A 24,354-nucleotide genomic window follows, 5' to 3' on the forward strand; every position below is an offset into this window, starting at 1 on the left:
ACCACTAAATTCTCTAATTATATGATGTTTATATTTCATAAAAATTTCTATTATGAACGTATATTATCTTTATAAATTAATTAATTACTAATTTATTGATAAATTGATAATTATTAATTTATTAATATCTTAATATTAATCAGAATAATAAATTTGAATTTTCCATAATCTCAATGCTGTTAATTTACCAATCAAAATTTCACTGCATATGAAAGATGTCGAAGAGGTTACACGGCACTAGTATGTAAAGATGAGACAAGGCAAACGAAGAAACGAACCGACTTCAAATTGGACCTTAAAAATTTCTTAGCAATTAATCATATCTCTAAAACATACAGATCAACTTAGCTTATTTTCATCTTGCTTGAGTACATTAGTGTGACAGTGTTACGTCAAAAAGAAAAGAATTCCACATCCAAAAAATGGAATCTACTCAATTGCTACAAATGCTGGATCAGGCCCCTTCCCTGCCATTCATAGAAGGGGATTCTGGATTCTAGTTTTTAGTATTTTTCAATATACAGCTCTGCGATCTATACCTTCCCTAAAAGTTACAAACAAATCCACCCCGCAGGTTCCAGCCAGTTGGGACAACATTCCCTGACCTTTCGGCTAGATCAGAATATTGTGGGCAGCATTAATGTTCATTCTTTTCTTACCAGCGCTGTCACAAAGACTTAACTACAATCAACTCGGCTGAGAGGATGCCCGCGCCAAAAAGTCATTAACTGCAAGATTGGCATCGCCATGGGACACGGCATCTTCTGGTTCTGGCATAAACAGAGTAGATGACGATGCCTACATGTAAAGATAAGCACATCTTTAATTCACAGCCAGAAAAACAACAAAAGCAAGAGAAAGAAGGCCACGCACACCCAAAAGCAACATATAACTTCTATTTTGGGATCATCAACAGAGACTGCCAACTTATTATAAGTTTATGCCAACCTATTTTGGTGGGCTTGAAATTTTTTTCATCTAGTTATAGTAAGGCTGGATTAAGTGTACCTTTGCATCAAGTTGCACCTCTCCATTAGCATCAGTGACGAGGGATGCGCCATGTGCCTTTAACCATTCCACACACTCCTCTAGTCCGTCTGAGTCCCTCTCTTCACATTCTTCATTTGTTGGTGACACACCTGTGAAGCCTAGAACTTGAGCAACATATGAAACGGGTACCGTAGGGCGATATGACCGGGACATGCAACTCACAGCCTTAAATCGCATCTTTTCTACATACAGATCTGCAAGGAGGACAAAAATTAAGTAAATGATAACACTTTAGCCTTCTCATATAATTGACCACAAGATATACACACAAAGCTGAATATATCTCAGTGATATATACACACCCATAAGGCAGGTGTTCAAGTTAGGAGCCGTCTTGTATAGTCTGAAGAACATAATGTAATTTCCTGAAGAGACAGCAGCACGAACTGCTAGAGCATGTTTAACAGCTTTATCTTGCTTTGCCTTATCTGATAATCTGGCAATTTAACAAATTGAGATTTCATATTAGCATTGAACTCAACACAATCTTCTATTATTTTTAACTCCGCACGTGACAAGCAGTTGATGCATGCATGCCAGAATAAAAGAACAATTACATTTAACAATCAACAAACTATTCAAAAAAGTTACAGAGTAACTTTGACTTTGACCTCATAACAAAATGCACATGAACAGTGGATACAAGTTGAACATAAAGAGACTTCTGCAGAGAGATGGATCCAAGTCTCAGATAATTATTAAAAAGATGAAAAAAAAAAAAGCCATTCCATTCTAAAGATGGAATTAACAAACAATTATTGATTGCAAAACCACATAATACATATATGGAATCAGGCAAGATAGCAAACATAATAACATCAATAGAAGCAGTCTTCTTGTGACATTAGTGAATATGATGCTAACCTTGACATTAATGATAAGAGCTCTCTCTTATTGTTGGAGTGCAGGATAACACAGAGTAAGTGGTAAGCAGAAAACTCCATACAGCATCCCTCAATTCCTTCAGCATAAAGGATTTTTAACTGTGATTGGCACTGAATCAAAACGAACCAAAGTCAAGACAACGATGATCCTATGTAAATATGAAAACTTTTCATTAAAAGTTCCACATTTTCACAACTGGCAAATGTTCCTGCAAAACAAATCAATGACCATCTTTTTTTTCTTTTTTTCTTTTTTAAATATATTTCTAGGAAGGGGACTTCTAAACCACCATCCAAATACATGAATTGAGATTCTACTCTGTGAAGAATAACAGCTAATAACTAGTATAATAATTTCAGCAGAAAAATAGAAAATTCCAGATATGTTGTAGCACATCTTCCTGTGTAAAGTTGAGATTATTATTATATAATTATATTTTGTAGCTGCAAAACAGAAAAAAGGCACACGAAGAAGAAAATTTAGAGCAACAGTACGGCAACAACCTGATTGTATTCAGGTAAGTCCCCATTTTCTATTGCCAATCGAGCATGAGTTTCATAAACCTGAAAGGGAATCATATGAGACACAGTATAAATATTGAAAATAAAATTATCATAGTACTAAGAATACCAGAGGGGATGAGAAGAATACATGCAGGTATTCATATATACCTTAGCCGTTAGCTGATTTCGTATTCGTTGCACAGTCAAATCTTGACGAATAGATTTCAACTGATCACATTTATAAAGATAGTTCTTCTGAGAGTTCTGAACCATTTGCAGAGCTTTTTCTAGCACTTCTTCTGGTCTCACCTGAGGGGAAAAACACATGACACAAATATTATCAGTGATTCATCAATAATAAACTTTGGTTCAATTCAGAATGCCTAGAAAACCAACAATAAAAAGAAGATAATGTTATTACAGTGGAAGGATCAGGTGCAGAAGTAAGGCGCAGATAACGTTTCTCAATTTCCTGGCAGGTCCCTTTAACAGTCAGTGCATCCCAGTCAATGTCTTCTACAGCCCTGCTGCCACCATCATCAAAGCTTTTACTAATTAACAAGGCACTTGCCCTCCTCACATACAAGTTTCCAGTACCAGCATTTTTTCCTTTGAAGCGGTTAGTTTCTGATCGATTCCCTTGTCCTCTGTCGAAACGCTTAGAGCGATTTTCACGTCTCATTCTTTCCTCTGGTGAATTAGCCAACGCTATTGCACCAGAATAATACGAAGTTAAACTCTGTTCCTTATCACTATCACTTGATGCGTCACCATTGTCTTCAGTTTTAAAACCATCAGCAGAAAGACGCTGCCTCTTAACTGGCCTCTGGAAACTTTTACTCGCAGATTTCTGCTCTGATAGGTGAAACTTAATATTATTTAGCCTATCCTCCTTGCTCACGCTGCCGCTTATATGCTGCAGTAAATTCAATTAAAATGAATCAAATTAGAGTCAAACACAAATATATGCAAGTACACAGTGACATTGACATCCTCTTTTCTTTTTTTCCTTCTTTGCGCTGAACGACAACAAAGGAGTTCTCACACTATTGTCATACGAAGTCCACACTCCACACCAAAAAATCAGAGGTGAATCAAGTGATACCTTTCTATCCTTTTCATTGGCATGGATCCAGCCACTAAATTTTACAATTTCATTAGTGGAAGAAGCTAATTTGTCAATCGGTTTCTCCTCTGGTAAAGGCTCCCATCTGCTTTTGGTTCGTCTACTTGGACTTCTCTTATTCTTTGATAATGCAGAAAGAGGAGTTGAAGTTGGTAAACTGCAGCAGGGCAAATAATATATCCAAATAAAAAACAGATCACTAAGTTTAATAGCAGCACACTTTTATAATGCAGCAGCCAAAAGAGGTCAAGAGAAAGCAAGATGTTAATCTCAATGTTCAAGCTAAAAGAAGCAATTTTTAACTTGGGGATGGGAGAGGGCAGATAAGAAAGCACATACTCCTTAGTGACTGCTTCTGTAGTAGGCTTAGGAAAAAGAGGCTCCACATCCCAGTCTCGTGAGAACAGTGTTCCATCAGAATTTGCTTTTTTAATAATCTGAAACAAGAAAAGGGAAAATCTGGATAATGTTATTAAATTTAGATATCAGTGAATGACAGTGAAGTACAACAAACACAAATAGATATGTACGCATCCATGAATAAAAAGTTATGACAAGCCCATCAAAACAAGAAGGAAGCCAACTCAAAAGCAAAATGCTTCACTTACCACAGCTTTTACAAGATTCCATCTCTGTACAACATAATGATGAAGAATGGATGACAAAAATTTGAGGTATTTTAGAATTTCCTATGAGTGCACACATTCTTATATAGCATCTGCCTTTAATTAATCATTATATATCTTAAAATAAAGTATCATCGATGCACACTACAGTTTCTCATCATAACTACAGGTTACTGGTTGTAGATTACAGAATTTGTCATTTCTAAACTCTTTTTTCAATTAATAATGCTTCTCAAAACTCTGACACATTATTCTCATTATTTTCTTTTTGACTGTCGCTATCTTCCTAAGAAGTTTTTCTTTTTGAAAGTCAATATCTTTCTACTTGTAATATCTGCAGTTATCCTTCAACCCAAAATGATCAACAACAAAATTAAAATCAGGCCAAAAGAATTATTGGGGCGATGGAGTTCACAACATTGTGCTTATAACTGAACAACTGCTTCCTCAAAAAGCTTTCTGAGTTAGCATGTTTCTGGTTCTTCAGGGTCACCAAAAATGGAGTTAAGTTTAAATTAGAAGAAGACTCACCTCCCCCATCACAGCTTGGGAAGCTGCTATTTCTGCATCACCCTTACAGCGAGCCAAAGCTCTTTCAACATAACCACATAGTGACTTGGGAAAGGTACCAGGCTGCAAGCAAGAATAAAGTCATCAATTGCTGCATGAACCAGCAATCATAAATCATCGATTTCATCAAAAAGGACAATATGAAAAACTGCCCAACATAATTGTATTATGAAAAGCAAAGGATGAGAAATGCCTGATACAAACAGATTTCACTTGGATTTCCAGAAGGCCTCTGACTGAAACATCAGATAAACATTCTGGTATCCCAGTCAGTCTGAAAAAATGATCTCTAACTATCAAATTGATGTTTATGCCAGAAAACTCAAACCATATGTTTGACAGTGTACTGCATGCATACAAAACTTATCTCCATAGAAATAATAGGGTTAATGTTTTCCACAAATCCACTAAATTGATGTATTTTACATCAACACATTGCCACCTCCTCTTAGTCTCTTAGGGCTTGATTGGTTTTAGGGTTTAATTTGTTTTTATTTTTAAATTTTATGTCATTATAGGGTTTTTTTGTAATTTAATTTATTCAAATGTCCAAAGTTGTATTTGCTCTTCTGCGGTTGCTAATAACAAAATTTAATGGATTGGGGATTTAAAACTGATAGCCTATTCTCTGTAATTCTGGGTGTGTGAAATATGTCTATTTTAATGGGTGTTTGGAAAAATTAACCCAAAATAATAACACAAGTAATTCACAGAAAACTTGTGGCAACATGTCATTTCTACTTGCTAACAGCCCTTTTTGGCTTCCACAAGTTCTGGAAGTAACTAATAATTTAACTACCTGTGAGTCCCAACCGTTGAATTTCAACTTATTACAAATTAAGAACTAAATACCGATTATTAAAGAAAAAAAAAAGTAGCCACAAGTGATTCAATTGAAGTATAACAAAATGAATAAAAATACATCAGCAGTTGATAATCAAGTTGCACAAATTTAGACAAATAAAGCAACAGTGAACTCAATGCTTCCAAAAAGTTAACCATAACAAGAGCCAAAATGCACATGTATTCAAGGCTCATTTCACACTCCAAAGCCAACATTGAAAAATATTTTGTGACTGTTAGTTAGGAGGAGCAAGAAAATAACCAAAATATGAGTCTTACCTCAACCCTAGAATCAGCATGAGACACAACCTTTTCGTTTGACTTTGCAAGTGAAACACCGATATAAGCCGGTTTTGCTGCTGCATTGGCTGTAGAGCTATCCTTATCGGTTTTTGGTAAACCTAAGGCCAAATTTGAAGCAATTCTAGGATTAGTTGGAATCTGCAGTTTGCTTACCCTTCGATTATCTAACTGTGGAGAAGTTTGCACAGGCGGCGATTGATAACTAGGGGCCATCTGTTGACCAATAGCATACTGCGAACTGGGCCCCTGAGGGCATGCAGCTTTGTGTTGATCCTGAAAGTTATTGTAAGAAGTTTTTTGTTCCAAAGGCTTAGAATAGTGTGGTTGTACAGGACTGACTTGACGATTTTGAAAACTTGGAGTCCCATGTTTCCAATAACTATCGTGAGAACCATTACTTGTTGCAGCCGGCTGAAAAGGAAAACGCATTATGATGACAATTTAGTCTATCTAACCAATCCAATTGTCCATTAAAATACTAAACAAGGACAATAATTCAAATATACATTAGTTGAGATTGAATATTGTTGCCTTCTAATTTCAGAGATATATCAAATCAATTGCGAAATTGTTTAACTAATTGGGGGACATTCCTAAAAAATCTTCAACAAAACTGAATGAAAATAAGTCTGATCAACAAACGTTTATCAAACTCAAGAACACATATGTGATGAATAAGGTTTACATAACATGTGCCATACATCTCATATGGGTTGGTTACATTCATCTCCAAATGGTTGACATTACACTGAAAGAGAGATCCACAATCCCGACCTCTCCTCATGGAAAATATAGTCATTGTAATCATATGACGCACAAGAATATGAGACTACCAGCATCATGCATACCCTCACTTATTCAGCATATATATGCAGCAACCATAGAATTTAACATTTACTTTGCGTGAAATAATTATAATAATAGACCATTTCTACTACTGATACAATTAGCTCTTTCATACAGCATAAGTTTTACCATTGTCGTCTACTCTATCATATACCACAAATATTCCGTACCCCACCACTGGCTAGCCATTCAGTGAAAAAGCACATTTATCGCTTAAGCAGCCTATAAATTCTTGCAGCCATCAAAAGTTCACCTCAATAGCCGGATATTTTTATCGCACTGCTGTACATCCAAATCTCTTACACCATTGTTTTATTACAATAATCTTAACATGATTCTATCATTTCCTTTAAAAAACATATATACAAATATATAAATATATATATTTTGATAAAGGGAATATAAACGCATAAGCTCCAAATGAAATGATTAGAAAAAGCAAGGGAAAAACAAAAAGAGAAAGTTTAATGAAGAAGTGATATTAACATTTTGAAGAGAAATAGGTCTTCAACCAAAGTGCCCTATCCGAAAGCACATATTAAAGGAGGAAGAAAGGCGGAGGGGAAAAGCACAAAGAAATATGAAAATGCTAATGGTACCCATATTAAGATAGAACAATCAAAGAAAAAGAAAAAGATAGAATCATACCATAGATTCAAAATATGATCTATCATCAATAGTAGTCATATACCCAAATTTTTATGTTTATTTCATCAGTTCACATTGTCCCAAAATATAAATATAATTATCATAATAAAGAAACTCCTTATGGCAGTGCACAAGGTCAAATTACTTCTACAGCTCATATGAATGGTAGTTCAAACCTGCAATGAAGACACATGAGATGAACTGGAGTCCTGCTGCCAAGACTGGTGGTAAATAGGAGCAGGCTGGCTGTGTGCAGTAGGATATCCAGCTGTAACACCAGGAGGTTGTAACACCTGATTAGATGTACTAGCAACCGATAAGTTTTCTGTCCCGGGAGCACAACTAACTTCTGTTTGACTATAATAATCTGCCCATTGTTTATACTGTTGTTGATACTGCAGTGAAGTTGCAGGTGCAGTGCCAGAACTATAAGCGCCACTCGTGTCTGAAGTGTAGTTTGAATATTGATGAGAAGTATAATTTGTGTAGTTGCCTTCATTCCATGAGGTGGTCTGATGACTGTAACCGCTACTTGGGTAACCTCCAGCTGTCTGATAATCACCAGGACTGTAATAAGTGGCCGAATAACTTGCAGGCCCAACATAAGACCCTGAATTCTGAAACGAAGAAATAGGCTGATAAGGAGCACCTGAATTTTGATATGCTCCTACAGGCTGAGGATATGAATGGTTAGGCTGCTGCTGATAGCTGCTATAGTAACCTGGGTATGCTGTGCTTCCATAAGCATAAGGATCACTAGAATTGGGGTATGAAGTGTAGCCACTGTAATCTTGTGCAACATTGGTTGTTCCTAAATTTGATGAACTTGTGAGGGATGTCGCATTGAGTCCATCTTGAAGACTTTTCACATGTGATTCAGTGTGCTGTTCATGATGATAACTGGCATTCGAAAGATTTCCATTCTCTGTGGATTGATTATTCACCCCATGTGTGACCCATGAAACTGCTCCTGATCCAGTTGTTGAGGGGAAATATGAAGATGCTTGCGATTGACTTGCATCAACAACATATCGATTCTGAAAACAAAAAAGAAAATGTTAAACAAATAAAAGTGCAAATTTCAACCAAAATACAATTTCAAATGGAAGAAATTCAGCCAATAGCAGATTTCATAAGAGTTTTAAAAGTACCTGACACATAATGAAAAGAAACAACAAAATAACAAGCTTAGTAATCCAAGTAGCCAACATAAAACGGAAAATGGTTTCTGAACAATCAATTGAGACCACTATACGACAAGGCTTCTGCCTAAACATAAATCCACACAGATTACAGCATATGCAACCATCACCCTTATGTTAACATTAGATTCTCTGATCCCAACTGAAACGAAAACTTGTCTAAGATAAAAACCATGTGTTTACAATCACTTAATCAGTACTATAATATAAGATCGCTAGGGTACGAAAAAACTTTCCATACAATCAAAACTTCCTAACTCAACCCAACCACAAATGCTGACTATAAATCCAAATCAATTCACTTCACCAAACTAAACCACTTTTCCTTCCAAACATACAGCAACAGAGCCTCAAACTTGCAAGACAAAGACAAAAACCTCAAACCCAATTCATCACATCCACAAAAATGCATTATAATCCAATTCTAATAAATTCATAATTCAATCAAACAAACTTTGATCCTACTAAATATCAGATGCCTAAAAATCCAATTCATTACAGCCAATGCTAAATATCAACAACCCATTTAATTAAATTTAAATCCATAAAAAATTACCTCGACCGAATTGGGGTCCACTGAAGATGCTATGTTCTGAGTGCTGCCTTGTTGATTCTGATTCATCATCATCATCACCTAAGCCTCCTAATTATATAATCAGAGTTGAGAGTATAATCGGCAACAAATTCAAGTTAATTAATTACTAAAACAAAATAGCATAAAACCCTAATTAGAATAATCAGGAAGCTGGGAAATATCTAACCTTCGAAAAAACGAAACACGCGGATCGAAACGAAGGAGCAGGAGAAGCTTTGTTTGCAAGATCGAGTGCATAAAATAATAAAAAAAATGGAATTAAAAAAAAAAAGAATTTGCTAATATTATTAGTGAAATTTAATTAACTCAAAAGCCAAAAAAGAAATAGTGAACGAAGAAAGAAGTAGAAGAGAGTCAAGAGAGAGCGAGATGACGAGAAAAGAAACGGCCGATTTGAAAGAGAAAATCGGCAATAAACATTAATTAAAATTAAATAAAAATAAAAACGCAAATAAATAAAATTTTTGTATCGCTATCGGACAGAAGAGTTGTATGTTTGCTGTTGGGTTGCGTTTGGCTACGTCGGCGGTAGGCGAAGATAATTTTGTACTCGGGTAAACAAACCGGGTTTTGTTGTTGTTAAAGAAACTAAAAAATAAGCCCTTATTATTATTATTTTTAAGCGCCCGCAAGTACATAAATAAAAATAATGAGCGCTTTATTTATTTTTACGAAGTTTTTTAGCATTAATTTGAAAATCAGACCATCATCTCTCCGTACATAAAATTGCTAAAAAGGGCGAACAATTACACAAGTGTTCCAATGAGAAAATAGAGCAAGTTACGAGTTTAAAATTCATCAAATTATGAAGTCTAAAGAAAGTTTAAAAGATGTATTTGAGGGGAAAAAAAAATGAGGCATTGACCTGAATTACCATATTAGTGAACCACTTAACCTAAAAAATTAAGTGAAGTAGAGACACAATGAACACATAAAAGCCACAACAATAATATCAAAAGAGTTTCAATTAACCAACAAGCACATAAATATTTGTTAGGAGAGTTTTGCCGGTTCGATGATTGGGAATGCAGCTGCGTTAAATATTTGTTAGGAAAGTTTTGCCGTTCTAGTGGTCCTACCCAACTCGAATCTAAATTAGTTGACACCCAATATAGTATTCGGATACCAGATGATTTAATACAATAGAAAAAAAGAGTTTCAATTACAATTCTCATACCTCATAGTATTAATAGTGCCAGATATTTATCAATTAAAATCTTATCATTTGAAGGGCTTAAAATATAGGATACGGTAGTCACGTCTTTTTTTTTAAAAATAATTTTAACGATAAGGAAGGTTTTATTAATTTTTTTAAACTCTGTTTCATACAATAGTAATATTTTTTTTTTTTAGAAGATACAATAATAATGTTGGGATTTTTATTATTGTTGATGGTGCTATTCATACCTTGAAGTTAGCACACATCAACACGAGACTGTCAAATTGTGTACTAACGTAATCTACACAATGTCTTAATGATGATTTTGAATTTAGAAATAAGAGTATGCAACGACATACAATTGAATGGTGGTGTGCTAACGTGTTCTCATATTTTATGAGACGTGATGATAAATTTCATAAAAGTATTCTGTGGATGTATATAATCAGATAATTCATTCTAAGTTTGTCACTTAAGCGATAGAGAATCTTGTAGATAAATTCAAATTTAATATGATGGAATCCACCGTTATCTCACAAATAACAATTTGAATTCATTAATTTAACAGCTCAACTAAGATTTCTTCATTAATTTAACTATATTTTGAGCTTCCAAAATTAACATGAGAAAATACAACAGTTACAACTATACTTTGATTCTTTTAATGGATGCATATTAGGTCTCTATCATTAACAATATCTTAATAAAATAAGAAAAAGTAACCTGTGGTAGATTATTTTGACTCAAAAACGAATTTGACACTATTCTACAGCTAAGAAATAATTAATTCAATCTTTTATTCACTATGTGAGAAATGACTTATAGCTTCTCTGGGTTCCGGTGTCACTTTAATTGCTTTTAGCCGCCCATAAAAACCCTAACAACTACAGTAAATTAAACCAAAGATGCCATGTTTGTGGATCCCTAAGTGGCTACTTTAACTAATAACCCCATGCATGCATGCAGCCAAAGAAGATCTCAAATCTTAATAATTACCTGAGGGGCTACACAAAAAGGCAAATTTTCTCATGATTTCTTGCCATTTCAATTATTAGACAATTGAAAGACTAACATTTGATGAAAAACGTGCAAACTGTCGATCACTTTTCACTTAGTTAACAGCCGGGAAAGCGTTCGGAAGAAGCTAAATCATCAAAAGACAAAACCGGTGAACAACTTCGAACCAGACGCACGAACAAACCGCGTATAGTGTTAATGGTATGCTGATCGTAATGAACAAGAAGTAATCTAACACTACCTAAACAAGAACTAGCGCTACCGAAACTCCCGCTTTTGTTGCGGTGTTCCCGATCCCTACATCAGAATCTGCAATGGCGATGAATAATAAGAGAATTGCATTCCTCGGTGGATTTCATGCCTCATTCAGGGAACAAACAACTCATTCCTGAAGATAACATTTCTCTTTTATATATTAATAGCTAGAAAACAACTTCAATCACAATATGGTGAGAAATTGAGCACGTACGCAGCACAGTTTGTAACTAGTGTCGAAGTTATTGTATAACTAGTCAACCCCTTGTGACAATATTGCTCGTTATAAGATGTGCATTATTGTCCCCATCTGTATTACGTAGAAACTTAGACCTTGAAGTCATCAACTCTAATAAATGGGTCGTATCCATGTTAGTTTAAATAAGTCACGACGTTACAAATTGACACCTCTATATAAAATTGTGCTAAAGCCTTAATGTATTTGATGAATTGATATTGCTGTTGTGTGTTATGTAGGCTGCGAGATCAAGCATCTTGAAGGACTGTCTAGATGGAAAACTTTTGCCGATTTCGTCAACTGGTGGAATGACTACAATGGAAGTCGCCGAGGAAGGTGAAGTGCTTAAGGCTCTTGTAGATTTTCTTTACACAGGGAGCTTGCCTAGGGAGAAGCTGCAGAAACACGTGGTTGGATTATTTGCTGCAGGAGATAATTATGAAATTGAGTACTTGCGTGAGGTTTGCTTGCACCATATGCCTGCGTCTTTCCAGTCATCAAATGCTCGTGATTTTCAGTCATCAAATGCTATTGATTTTCTGAGAATCGGATATAATTATCAACTTGATGAATTGAGGGATGCTGCCCTTAACTTCATTGTCAAAAAAGTGGAGGAGTTAGTTTTCTCTGATAAATATGAAGAATCTGCATCTGAGTTTCCTCATTTGAGTGTGCTGATTACAAGGGGATGTTTATGGGTGCCAACAGAAGAGTCACACAAATGCAGATTAAAAGAGCATGTTTTATGGATGCCAGAAGAATACTTAGGCATTGGGATCGCAATGGACAATACTCGCAGCAGGATTTTATTACCAAACTCGTACCCATACAAAATTTAAAGAGAAATGCTAAACGTCGGGAATGCTGAGAGAACGCTGAGAGAAACGGCAGCTTGTGCTGTCGTTTCGTGTTCTCTCAGCTCCCCACTGAGAATCCACGTGAAAAAGGACTTTAACTTTAAGTTACTTTTGTCAAAAGCTGTCATTGGCCCCACATTCCATCACTTTTGCCAAGTGATGTCTTCCCCCACGTGAATGTCTTTGTTCTCTCCTTGCTCATGACTAAGCAAAGCTACATTTGAGTTCTCCTTAAGCTAAAGTCTCAGCGTTGCTCCTTCACTCGGTTCATTTCTCTTTCGTTGTCCTTCACATCACAAACCATAACTTTAGCTCATCCAATCAGTGAATCAGTGGCCATTTCTTCAGCTCGTTCATTTTCCGATCTAGATCTTAAAGCAACACCCAGTTGGTAATTATTTCAGCTTAAAGAATAATTTTTTATTTGTTTATTATTTTTTGTTATATCATAATAATAGATATATACTTGCATTTATTAATTAAATGATAATGTGTTTAATTTAGAATTTTTTAGAAATTTTTTTATTTAAATGATATGTTTGATTTAGAATTTTTTAATTTAAATTTTGTTTGAACATAGAATTATTTTTAATTTAAATTGTGTTTGATTTATAATTTATTTAATTTAAATTGTTAGAACTTTAATGGATTAAATTATTACTGCAAAAATTTATAATAATTTATTCTTAATTTAATTGTTGTTTCCACATTGAATTTATTTATTTAAATTGTGTTCGATTTATCATTTTTTATTTAAAATGTGTTCGATTTATTTTTTATTTAAATTGTATTCGATTTATTTTTTTATTTAAATTGTGTTCGATTTATTTTTTATTTAAATTGTGTTCGATTTATTTTTTTATTTAAATTGTGTTCGATTTATTATTTTTTATTTAAATTGTGTTCGATTTATCATTTTTTTAATTTTTAGAATTTTAATGGATTAAATTATTGCTGGATGGTGTTTGTATAAATTGATCTTACATTTTGCTTAATACGAATATTAATTATTTTGTAGAAATGGATAATTTGGAACATGAAGATGGAGTCGAAGATGCGTAATCGGAAAAATATGAGCCGACTCTTGGGATGTTATTTGATAGCCATGAGGAAATGTGGCAATTTTACAAAGCCTATGGTAAACAAAAAGGGTTTCCTATTAAAAAGTTAACTAGTAAGAAATGGAGCGATGGAATTATAAGGTACGCGACGTTTGCATGTAGTCGTAGTGGCAAGTCAGAAACTAAATCTACTGATGTACTGAAGCCAAAACCTATTGCAAAAACTGGTTGTGATGCTAGAATTGGAGGTTGTGTAAATGAAGATGGAAAATGGATTCTTCGAACTTTAAACCTTGAACACAATCATGGATTGAGTCCGGACAAAGCTAGATATTTTCCTTGTAACCGCAACATTAGTGCAAGTGCAAGAAAGCGTATTGAAATGAATGATTGTGCAGGAATTAACATTGCCAAGAATTTCAATTCTATTGTTGTTGAAGCTGGTGCATATGAAAACGTGTCATTTCTAAAAAAAGATTGTAGAAATCTTGTTGACAAAGGTAGGCGATTACAACTTCGAGAAGGAGATGCTATGGCAATTCTAAAGTACTTCCAAAACAAGCAAGCAGAATGCAATGGTTTTTTTTTTCAGTATTGATTTGGATGAGCATGATCGATTAAGGAATGTATTTTGGGTAGATCGGAGGAGTAGGGCTGCTTAGAAATATTTTGGAGACGTCATCACATTTGACACCACATATCTCACCAACAAGTATGACATGCCATTCGCTCCTTTTGTTGGAGTTAATCATCATGGTCAGTCTATTTTGTTAGGATGTGGATTGATTTCACACGAGGATACCGAGACATTTACGTGGTTATTTGAGGCATGGCTATCATGCATGTCTAATTCTCCTCCCATTGGTATCATTACAGACCAAGACAAAGCAATGCAAAAGGCAATCACAAATGTTTTTCCTACGACTAGGCATCGATGGTGTTTGTGGCATATAATGAAGAAGGTACTTGAGAAGTTAAGAGCTTTTAAAGAACGTGAAGGTATTATTTCTTCGTTGCTTTCTGCTGTTTATGATTCACTGAGTCCGAATATGTTTGATGAGGCTTGGCATGACATGATGACGGTGTATAATTTATGGGATAATGATTGGTTGAACGGTTTATATGAGGAGTGGTATCGTTGGGTTCCATGTTATTTGAACGACTGCTTTTGGGCAGGAATGTCAACAACTCAACGAAGTGAAAGCATGAATGCATTTTTTGATGGATTTGTTAACGCAAAAACAAATTTGAAGCAATTTGTGAAGCAGTACGAAAATGCATTGAGAAGGAAAGTTGAATTAGAATGGCAAGCAGATGCCAAGTGTTTCAGCAAAAAAACTCCTTGTGTATCAAGATATGAGATGGAAAAGCAAGTTGAAGAGGTGTATACTATTTCTAAGTTTAAAGAATTCCAACAAGAATTAACTGCACTGATGTATTGTGACACAATTAATTGTGTGGGATCAATATATGAAATCAGTGAATCATTTGGGCAAGATAAGAACAAAAATTTTGAGGTTGTTTTTGAAGAAGCCGTCCGTGAAGTTAACTGTATCTGTTCAAAGTTTCAATTTCGGGGAATTCTTTGTAGACATGCCCTTACAGTGTTGATACGTAACGGTGTTGAAGTACTTCCGGAAATGTACATTTTGGCAAGGTGGAGAAGAGATGTGATGAGATCTTACAGCAAGGTGAAAGTTAGTTACGATGGGCAGCATTTGACAATTCAGCAGGAGATGTATGACAAAATGTGTAATGCTTTCAGTGAGGTTGCAGACATAGCTGCTGATGATGAAAGTAGTTACAAATCTGTATTGGATTGGATTAATAAGGCACTGAAAGACTTGCCCAAGCAAATTCGGTGTGCAAGTGTCGAAACGACTATTTCACCAACGACTGATATAGGCGAAGGAAGTTGCAGCAGCAACAATATTGAACATGTAATCAATGATCCAGTAGCAACTCACCATAAAGGTCGTCCTCCTTCTTTGAGGAAGGAATCTATAATTCGAAAGAAATCGACCCAAAAGAAAAAAAACTGCAGAAAGAAATATGGTTGGTTGGTTTTTTATGTTAAATTTTATTAAATTTACTTGTTGAATTTTTATGTTAAATTGGTTGTTATAATTATAGGATTTAGAAGAAGATGCATCATTATCTTCTCAAGTGCCTAATCAATTCTCCACACAGCAGAGCAACGTGGGTGTGGTAAGTTTATGAATTTTTATGTTCAAGTTTTCTTTTATTTTAAATATACATAACTAACAATATTGTTGAACATATATAGACATCACAGGAACAAAGTGCTGTTAATACAAATTTCAACCAATATAGGACTTCAGGCTACTATAATGTAATAATTTAATTCGTGAAGAAATTGTAATTTTTAATTTTTAATGTCGATTATACATATATTTTTTTTTCATTTGTGTAGGTACCTATATACCCTACTCAAGGTGGTGTGCACAATATTTATCAACCATTTCCTTATAATTGGCAACAAGTAAGCTTTTATCTAAAAATCACAATTTGTTAGTCTACACTTATATTTTTTAATTTCAAAAATCTTATATCAGGTTTTAAATTTTCATGTATTACAGCAACCACTCCCGCCGTATGCTTTGCAACCACATTATCCTTCTCATTCGATGACATACGAAGGATCTGAAAGTGGAAGTTTCCAACATTTGCTACATCAACAACATAATGAAAACAACAATGGATGTGATTGATGTTTGAATTTGGTTAAATCAAACTAATTACAATACTTTTTTTTTTCTAAATTGCTTCTTGACAAGTGAACCATCTTTATGGAGTTGTTGTTGTTGACATTAAGTACGGGCAAATATAGACAATTTCAAGGATATTTTTGTTATGATTTGAATTTGTCTGGATATATGTGTGTGTGTGTGTCACATACATTACAACTATAAAATTTGTATTTACTTGTTAGGTATCTTATTTGGCACATAGAATTAAAGAGCAAACCCAAACAATTTATTAATGCATTGTTATAAAGTTTTTTTGATATGTCGGCATGCCAATATTAATTTGGTGGGTAAGTTTCTGGCCACTAAAGAGATGCATATATATGGCCATTAATATATGTAGACCAAGCACCACCCACTTCCGGCACACCTACAGCAGCTCCCAAGTGCATATTAACATTTAAGAACATAAATTTACCTCAAATTTGACAGAATCATTATTCATGTTGTAGGCAATTTCAAATTGTAATTAAAATCAGTCTTGATTTTATATACGATGACCAAATTAAAGCGAGCATGCTTTTGCTTTACATCAAAACTTGAAGCAGTTCATTCATGTTCGTGGCCATATACTTAATTATAACCATCTTGCTTTTTGGTATCGTCATCATATAATTAATTCTTTCATTTTCAATCTTTATTATTATTATTATTATTATTATTGGGTTCCATGAGGATACTATATGCAATTTTCCATGACATAAATCAATACAATAATGGCAATAAAAAACTTATAACAATAACTTGAATCTTATATTTAGAGGAACAGTACAATTATATATGTCTACAAACCATACAAAATAAATAATTGTACAAATTAAAACAACTTATAAATAAAACTTTAATATAAAGCATAACACAATAATCATAAACATTTTAATGAAATACTAACTCAGTCCATATTTACTTCGAAGTTGCGTATGCTCAAGTTCTTTATGCAATAATCGAAATTTATCGGATAAACGCTCAATTTCCAATGTTAACTTTCTAACTTCTTCCACTAACAAGTCAATCTTCTCATTACTAAACTTACGATCTTCTGCCCATTGAAAGTTTTTACATACTCTACATTTCCAAAATTTGCGATTTGGATTTTTTGTAGTATGTGATGTGAACAACTCTATTTGACCACCGCATTCATTACATACTTGCAGTGAATTTCGACTTTCATTTGTGCTAGATGACATTGTTAATTACACTACTTTAACTGCCACAAAAAACAAAAAATTATTACCAACAAAATTATTTTCAACATGTGCAATACATATACCAACAAAACAACTTCAAAGGGTTTAGTGATTGTTACCTGCCATCAAGGGCAGGTTGGATTCCTAACATACGAGGCCCATCGAAGGATGCAAGTTGCACTGCACAGAACAAAGAAAGAACGTCCATTAATGCTACCATAAACGTCCATTAATCATACAAGAGATGGTAAGCCGAAAACCCCACATATTAACTCATAGTCCTGCATAGAACTCTAACCTATAATATGAAGATGATCAACGAGCCTTCATATATGTCACAGTTCCAAAACAAACAAAACTAAAAGCATACTTCACTCGTGTGTACATACTACATGCTGATACTCATTTACCATCATCAAATATTGCAGCATCGATTACCGAAGAAGAAAACAATTCAAAGAATGCCCCCAAGGCAAGCTCTATCAAAGTTACATATGCAACAGACACAGTATTATAGCAGAGAAACTCCAATAAACACTCATCATGATGCTTGACCAGAGAATTATTCAACAACTAACAACTACAGGGCCTAAGCTCAACTTAAACATATACTTGCATCAAAGCCAAGTCCACACTCCATATATGCTTACATAAATCATATTTTCTCAATTCTAACTGCATTTAACTTAATTTATTTTGATTTATTTATTCACTGAAAATTTATTTTGATTGCAAATTCTTCTATCATCCACTAAAATGATTTAAATACTAGATACATAAATACACACATATGACGAGTACGAAGGGTGAGAGAGAGAGAGAAGAGCTATAGTAACAGCAAGAAAGTTAAGATTTGTGACCTCGAATCCAAGGCCTATTTCAGATGTTCCTAAACACTCTTAACTTATGAAAGGCGCTAATAAGTAATCTTCACAGGAAGATAGGGCATAATAACAGAATTCGTGATGCATAAATTCCATTCCGAATAACACAACAAAAAGGTGAGAGATTTGATTAGACCAAACCAGTAAGCGTGCTCGCAACCTTTTACAAAATAATACAAGCAAAATTTAAATAAAAAAATATATCGAATACAATTTAAATAAAAAATAAATCGAACACATTTTAAATAAAAAATGATAAATCGAACACAATTTAAATAAATAAATTCAATGTGGAAACAACAATTAAATTAAGAATAAATTATTATAAATTTTTGCAGTAATAATTTAATCTATTAAAGTTCTAACAATTTAAATTAAATAAATTATAAATCAAACACAATTTAAATTAAAAATAATTCTATGTTCAAACAAAATTTAAATTAAAAAATTCTAAATCAAACATATCATTTAAATAAAAAAATTTCTAAAGAATTCTAAATTAAACACATTATCATTTAATTAATAAATGCAGGTATATATCTATTATTATGATATAACAAAAAATAATAAACAAATAAAAAATTATTCTTTAAGCTGAGATAATTACCAACTGGGTGTTGCTTTAAGATCTAGATCGGAAAATGAACGAGCTGAAGAAATGGCCACTGATTCACTGATTGGATGAGCTGAAGTTATGGTTTGTGATGTGAAGGACAACGAAAGAGAAATGAACCGAGTGAAGGAGCAACGCTGAGACTTTAGCTTAAGGAGAACTCAAATGTAGCTTTGCTTAGTCATGAGCAAGGAGAGAACAAAGACATTCACGTGGGGGAAGACATCACTTGGCAAAAGTGATGGAATGTGGGGCCAATGACAGCTTTTGACAAAAGTAACTTAAAGTTAAAGTCTTTTTTCACGTGGGCAGGAGTTTTCTCAGTGGGGAGCTGAGAGAACACGAAACGACAGCACAAGCTGCCGTTTCTCTCAGCGTTTTCTCAGCATTCCCGACGTTTAGCATTTCTCAAATTTAAATTGTTGAAAAGTCAAAATAACTTTTTGACATGCATAACCTTCTAGCCGCAATGTTGGAAGCATGTGGATGGAATCATGGAAAATGAAGCCAAATGAGTTGGTGAAGCATGTGACAGTTTGACAAATTTACAACAACTTTGACAATTTGATAAATTATTGGTGAGCGCCGAATTTGTAATAGTGCAAAATACTTTTTATAAATAGAGGGAGTTTTTCATTTGTTAAGCATCCCAAAAATTTGTTAAACTTATAAGTTTCTAAGCTTTTGAGAGTTTTGAAAGTGTCAGCAATTGGAGAGTGTGTGTGTGTGAGTATTATGTATATTTGGGTTCTGGAAAAGTGAGATTTCTTTACTCAAATTTGTACTCAAATAATTGTTAATAATACAATTATTTTTCTCTTACTCCCGTGGACGTAGACATATTGTCGAACTACGTAATTCTTGTGTCTTTTATTTTTCTATAATTATTTGGTGTGCTTTATTTCGCATTCCACACACAACATAAATTACTAAAGTCATCCGCATCCCGCTGCAGGTTTTGAGAAAACCCACCTACTATGGGTTTTGATAATTACAAAACTCGTAATGGTACCGGGTACCGATGGATTTTTTTGTGAGTTTTCATATTTAAAATCACAAATGTTCAATATAAAAAATTACAATAATAACCTAAAATTCCACATAATATACTTAATTCTAAATTTAATCAATGTGAACGAAAAATTAAAATTTTGACATCAATCCAACAAAAAAATTTCAAATTTAATTATAAAATACACAAGTCCATAAAAAAAAACACAAACTAGTATCTAAAAATAATAGATATCATTTCAAATTACTATTCAACACAAGCTCTCAGAGAAGCTCTTTATTTCATTATCTTGATAGTAAATTACTAAAATACCCTTTGTTAATTGTTGTACTTTGTATTTTTTATATCTATAATAATAATAATAAATTTTATTATTGTTGTTGTTGTTGTTATATTACTAATAATAAATAATGAATGACTTATTTTCAAATATGCAAAATTTTTAGGTATTTTTGTAAATTTGTAGGGACCAAAATACAAAAATGACATAAACTAATCGAGGGCAATTTAGAAATTATAAAAATTTAACAGGGGGTAAGGGCAATTCAAAGGATGGGAACTTAATCTCCAACCCCCTATGAAAATCAAGTCCCTATTCCTTAATCCCCAAAATATGTGAGCCCAAACATGTTTCATTAGCATTCAAAACCAAAGAAAATCAAAGTATTTGCTTAAAATTTACTTTCTGATCTTCACTTTATTTAATCCACAAGCTTTCATGGGTTCGGGAAAAAAATTTAATTTGCGCATTGAAGTTAAGAACAAACACATATTAAATCAGATTATGAAAGGAAATAAAAGTTAATAAAAAAATTTAGATAATAGGAATATTTTATTGGGTATAAAGAAAAAAAAAGGTAAATAATGAAATGGGTAATGAGGACAATATAAGTTTTGAAAAAGCATTCTAAAAGTAAAATTTAATAATATTGTCTAGGCATGACTTCAATTTATCATATAAAATTAAATATTTAATTAAATAGTAATCATCTAAAATAATAAGTATTTTAATTTGGTAGGAATTCAAATTTAATCGGGCGTGAATTGAAATATTTTAAATTTATTTTGGCACCAAATTATTATTATTATTATTTGATACCAATAATAACAAATATAATTCAATAATTTCTACAATTAATGCTGAAAAAGAATATGAATTCAGTAAAATATTTGTCTTTAATTCGTTAAAAACTTAAAGATCGAACAGTATTATTAATTTACATCAAACTCATTAAGAAAAAATTAACTGATGCAAATGTTTGTAAGAAAGTTGCTTACTATTCATTTCACAGTGAAGGAATATATACATGTCTTGTACATTAGTTAAGGAAAGAATAAATCAAGAATCCCGTGAATATATAAATTACAATGGTTAAGCCATAAACTACGTGCGTAACTCAAGGCTTGAATTGATCTTGCTGTGATGAAGGGATTGACATCTATTCATTCTATTACTCATAAACACCAAACTCATTTACAAGCATTGCCAAGCTTCCAACACATTCATAAACCCAGCGAAAACAGAAGAAAGTATAAGATGCGGAAATAACATAATGGTGATCCACACACTATAGGAATCCGATGGAAGTATGAGGATATCATAATCATAAGGTCGACTCTACCAAGGAATTCTAGGATACACATGTCACATTTGCTTCCTGTATGACTAATATAGTACCTTAGAGCTATTCTAGAATTTCTCCAACTCTATCTCCTAGTTCTGCACCACTCCTTCCAGAACTGACAATCTAATCGACTCTGGTTCAATATTTATCTCTTTCCGATCACTTGAATACCTTCCGGAACTTGAGTGTCTCTCAGCAGATTTCAATTCATCAAGTTTGTAGCGCCTCTGCTTTTCTGCATCTTCCAGGCTTTGCAATCGTGCAACCATCATTTCACTACCACCGAAAAGAGACAATACAACGTTTCTCAAGTTCAGCAAGGAAAAGGTTCGTTAGCTCCTCCATAGCAGCCACCTTATGTGTTGCCAGTGAAAGTACCTTCGTTTTCCTTAATCAGATCACTAGTATATTCAGAGTTAGTCTTCTAGTCTATCTCAGGTCCATCTCCACATATAAAATGAAAAAGGGGTCATCCCAGAGTTCCTAGATCGAAGGAAAGTAGCCCGCAATCCACTCACTTACGCATCTGAAAGAAGAAACCACTTTGACCACAATACTTCCAAAATACAATATCAGGACAAGACTTGATTATCGGTTATTGCATGACCATACAGCTCCAGAAAGCATAGAAATCATCAGCATTGACAACTGGACCTTCAGTACAAGTAATATATGACAACCATGATTCCAGAATCCAGGAAATATAAGAGAACAGTCTACTCAGGAAACAACTTCTCACCAATTACCATATTTGGAGTTCATAGCCCTTCCAGAAACTAAATCATATCACCAAAAGCCTCAAATACAGAGAAAAAGTTGGGTGAAAATGCTTAAGCACCACCACTTATGGCAAAAGAAAAACATGGAAGATTTCATATGTTGCACCCCAACCACCAGACATCATGCAAATTCAACAGAGACACCACTCAAGAAATATATACAATCTACATGTAAGCCTGCAAATTCTAACCGATTATGAAGATAGACCATAAGAAAATTATTTTATGAAAGCTCGGTGCCATAGCTATTTTCTCTCTCCTCACATTCGGAAATGAGTATAAGCATACCTCGAATGCAGAAATTGGAAGGTTCATGAACAACACGATAATAAGAATGTCAAGAAGCATAGCGAATACTAGGCAATTTGACTTTATTGATATCTCACAAATTAGTTCAAAGTTTCAATAGTTCCTCCAGCATACATGTTCCGCCAGCCAAGACTAAATGCAACATTGGAGTTAGAAGGATATCCACTGAAGATTTACAGATGCTGACTGCAGTAAATGACCCTTAACATACATAATGTGCCACCGTAATTTATGACAAATACAGAACTTCCTCAAATGGTACTTAAAGAACTGCAGTTGAAATCCGAAATTGTAGAATAAGTACCAGAGCTAAGTTTCAAGAAATCATTAGCCATCATGGGACTAGAGAAAACAAACTATATATACATGATAACTCACTGCAGACATCCAGTCCTGGACCATTGCAAGTAGATGTCTTTGTTATTGCTCTCACAATTTGATAAGGAAAGGGAGCCACGGAGGTCAACAAAGGTTCATAAGTTTAACTACATATACGAGCCATGCATGCGGTCATGCATGTTGCATGCAATACCATGCCAGACTTATTTACATATGGATTTTAGAGTAGTTGTTTGTTGGAGCAAGGCAAGGAAATTACCACGTCAAGCCACGTTGCGGATCGTGTGGAGAATCAAATTAAGTGGGATTCTATTTCTGTTTCTAGTTTGTTATTTAAGATTGCTCAGTTATTTAAATTGATTTTAGCCGTGAATTGTGGCTACAAATCCTTAGTAGTGTTTGTATTAACTACTATAAATAAGCTCCAGCAATTAATAAAAGGATTATGCAGAAAATTATCTCAAAGTACTATTCTTGGTCGTTCTCACCGTAAGTAGAACAACGTAAACTTTGCCATTGTTGAACGTTTTTTATTGGGACCTATCAATTGGTATCAGAGCGGGGTTAACAATGGCAACTAACAAAGAGAGAATCAAACTCTTGGAAGCTGAACTTGGCAGTTTGCAGGATGGCTTGCAACGAATGGAGATTGGAATGAGTAGCAAGTTACAACACTTGGAAGAAACACTCAACAAATTGACCGAAACAATTATGGCATCCAAAGGAGCATCAAGTCACAGTACTCATGATCAAATTGACTCATCACGCCCAAACCATGAGAAGAATGAAGGTGGACGACAACACCTTTCATCCAGAATGCCGAAATTAGAATTTCCACGCTACTCTGGAGATGATCCAACCGAGTGGTTTAATCGAGTGACGCAGTTCTTCGAATACCAAGACACAACGGATGACCAGAAAGTATCGTTAGCATCCTTCCACCTTGAGGGAGAAGCCAACCAATGGTGGCAATGGCTACGACAAGCTTACCGCGAAGAAGAACGAGTGGTGACATGGAAAATTTTTACAGAAGAACTTTGGGCTCGTTTTGGTC

The 24,354-nt window shown here is 34.0% G+C and overlaps 2 protein-coding genes and 1 long non-coding RNA gene across 4 annotated transcripts; 1 reads left to right on the plus strand and 2 right to left on the minus strand.

The window, feature by feature from the left end:
- Nucleotides 1-266: 266 nt before the first annotated feature.
- On the minus strand, nucleotides 267-9,803 carry LOC18044163 (SAC3 family protein A). 2 transcript variants are annotated; one of them, XM_006436083.2, is made up of 14 exons: nucleotides 9,364-9,802; nucleotides 9,159-9,245; nucleotides 7,577-8,437; nucleotides 5,883-6,317; nucleotides 4,722-4,823; nucleotides 3,904-4,001; nucleotides 3,544-3,721; nucleotides 2,860-3,354; nucleotides 2,607-2,747; nucleotides 2,439-2,498; nucleotides 1,915-2,045; nucleotides 1,353-1,486; nucleotides 1,009-1,244; nucleotides 267-798 (listed from the first exon to the last, which is right to left on the minus strand). In XM_006436083.2, exons 2-14 carry the CDS (start codon nucleotides 9,231-9,233, stop codon nucleotides 688-690), a joined length of 3,057 nt encoding a protein of 1,018 aa, XP_006436146.1. In that variant the 5' UTR covers nucleotides 9,234-9,245; nucleotides 9,364-9,802; the 3' UTR covers nucleotides 267-687. The 2 variants fall into 2 exon arrangements, with proteins under 2 accessions (XP_006436146.1, XP_024041047.1); XM_024185279.1 differs by lacking the exon at nucleotides 2,439-2,498 and having other exon boundaries at nucleotides 9,364-9,803.
- Nucleotides 9,804-13,836: 4,033 nt separating this feature from the next.
- LOC112098921 (protein FAR-RED IMPAIRED RESPONSE 1-like) lies at nucleotides 13,837-16,516 on the plus strand. Its single transcript, XM_024185631.1, has 5 exons — nucleotides 13,837-14,362; nucleotides 14,559-15,724; nucleotides 15,918-15,992; nucleotides 16,219-16,287; nucleotides 16,385-16,516. The coding sequence occupies exons 1-5, from the start codon at nucleotides 13,837-13,839 to the stop codon at nucleotides 16,514-16,516; spliced, it is 1,968 nt and encodes a 655-aa protein (XP_024041399.1).
- A 943-nt stretch (nucleotides 16,517-17,459) lies between these two features.
- On the minus strand, nucleotides 17,460-18,794 carry LOC112099291. The gene is made up of 3 exons (XR_002906080.1): nucleotides 18,765-18,794; nucleotides 17,859-17,919; nucleotides 17,460-17,759 (listed from the first exon to the last, which is right to left on the minus strand). It is a non-coding gene; the product is annotated as an uncharacterized LOC112099291 (long non-coding RNA).
- Nucleotides 18,795-24,354: the final 5,560 nt, after the last annotated feature.

This window comes from Citrus clementina, unplaced genomic scaffold (assembly GCF_000493195.1).
Source record: "Citrus clementina cultivar Clemenules unplaced genomic scaffold, Citrus_clementina_v1.0 scaffold_4, whole genome shotgun sequence".
In the NCBI taxonomy this organism is placed as follows: Eukaryota; Viridiplantae; Streptophyta; class Magnoliopsida; order Sapindales; family Rutaceae; genus Citrus; species Citrus x clementina.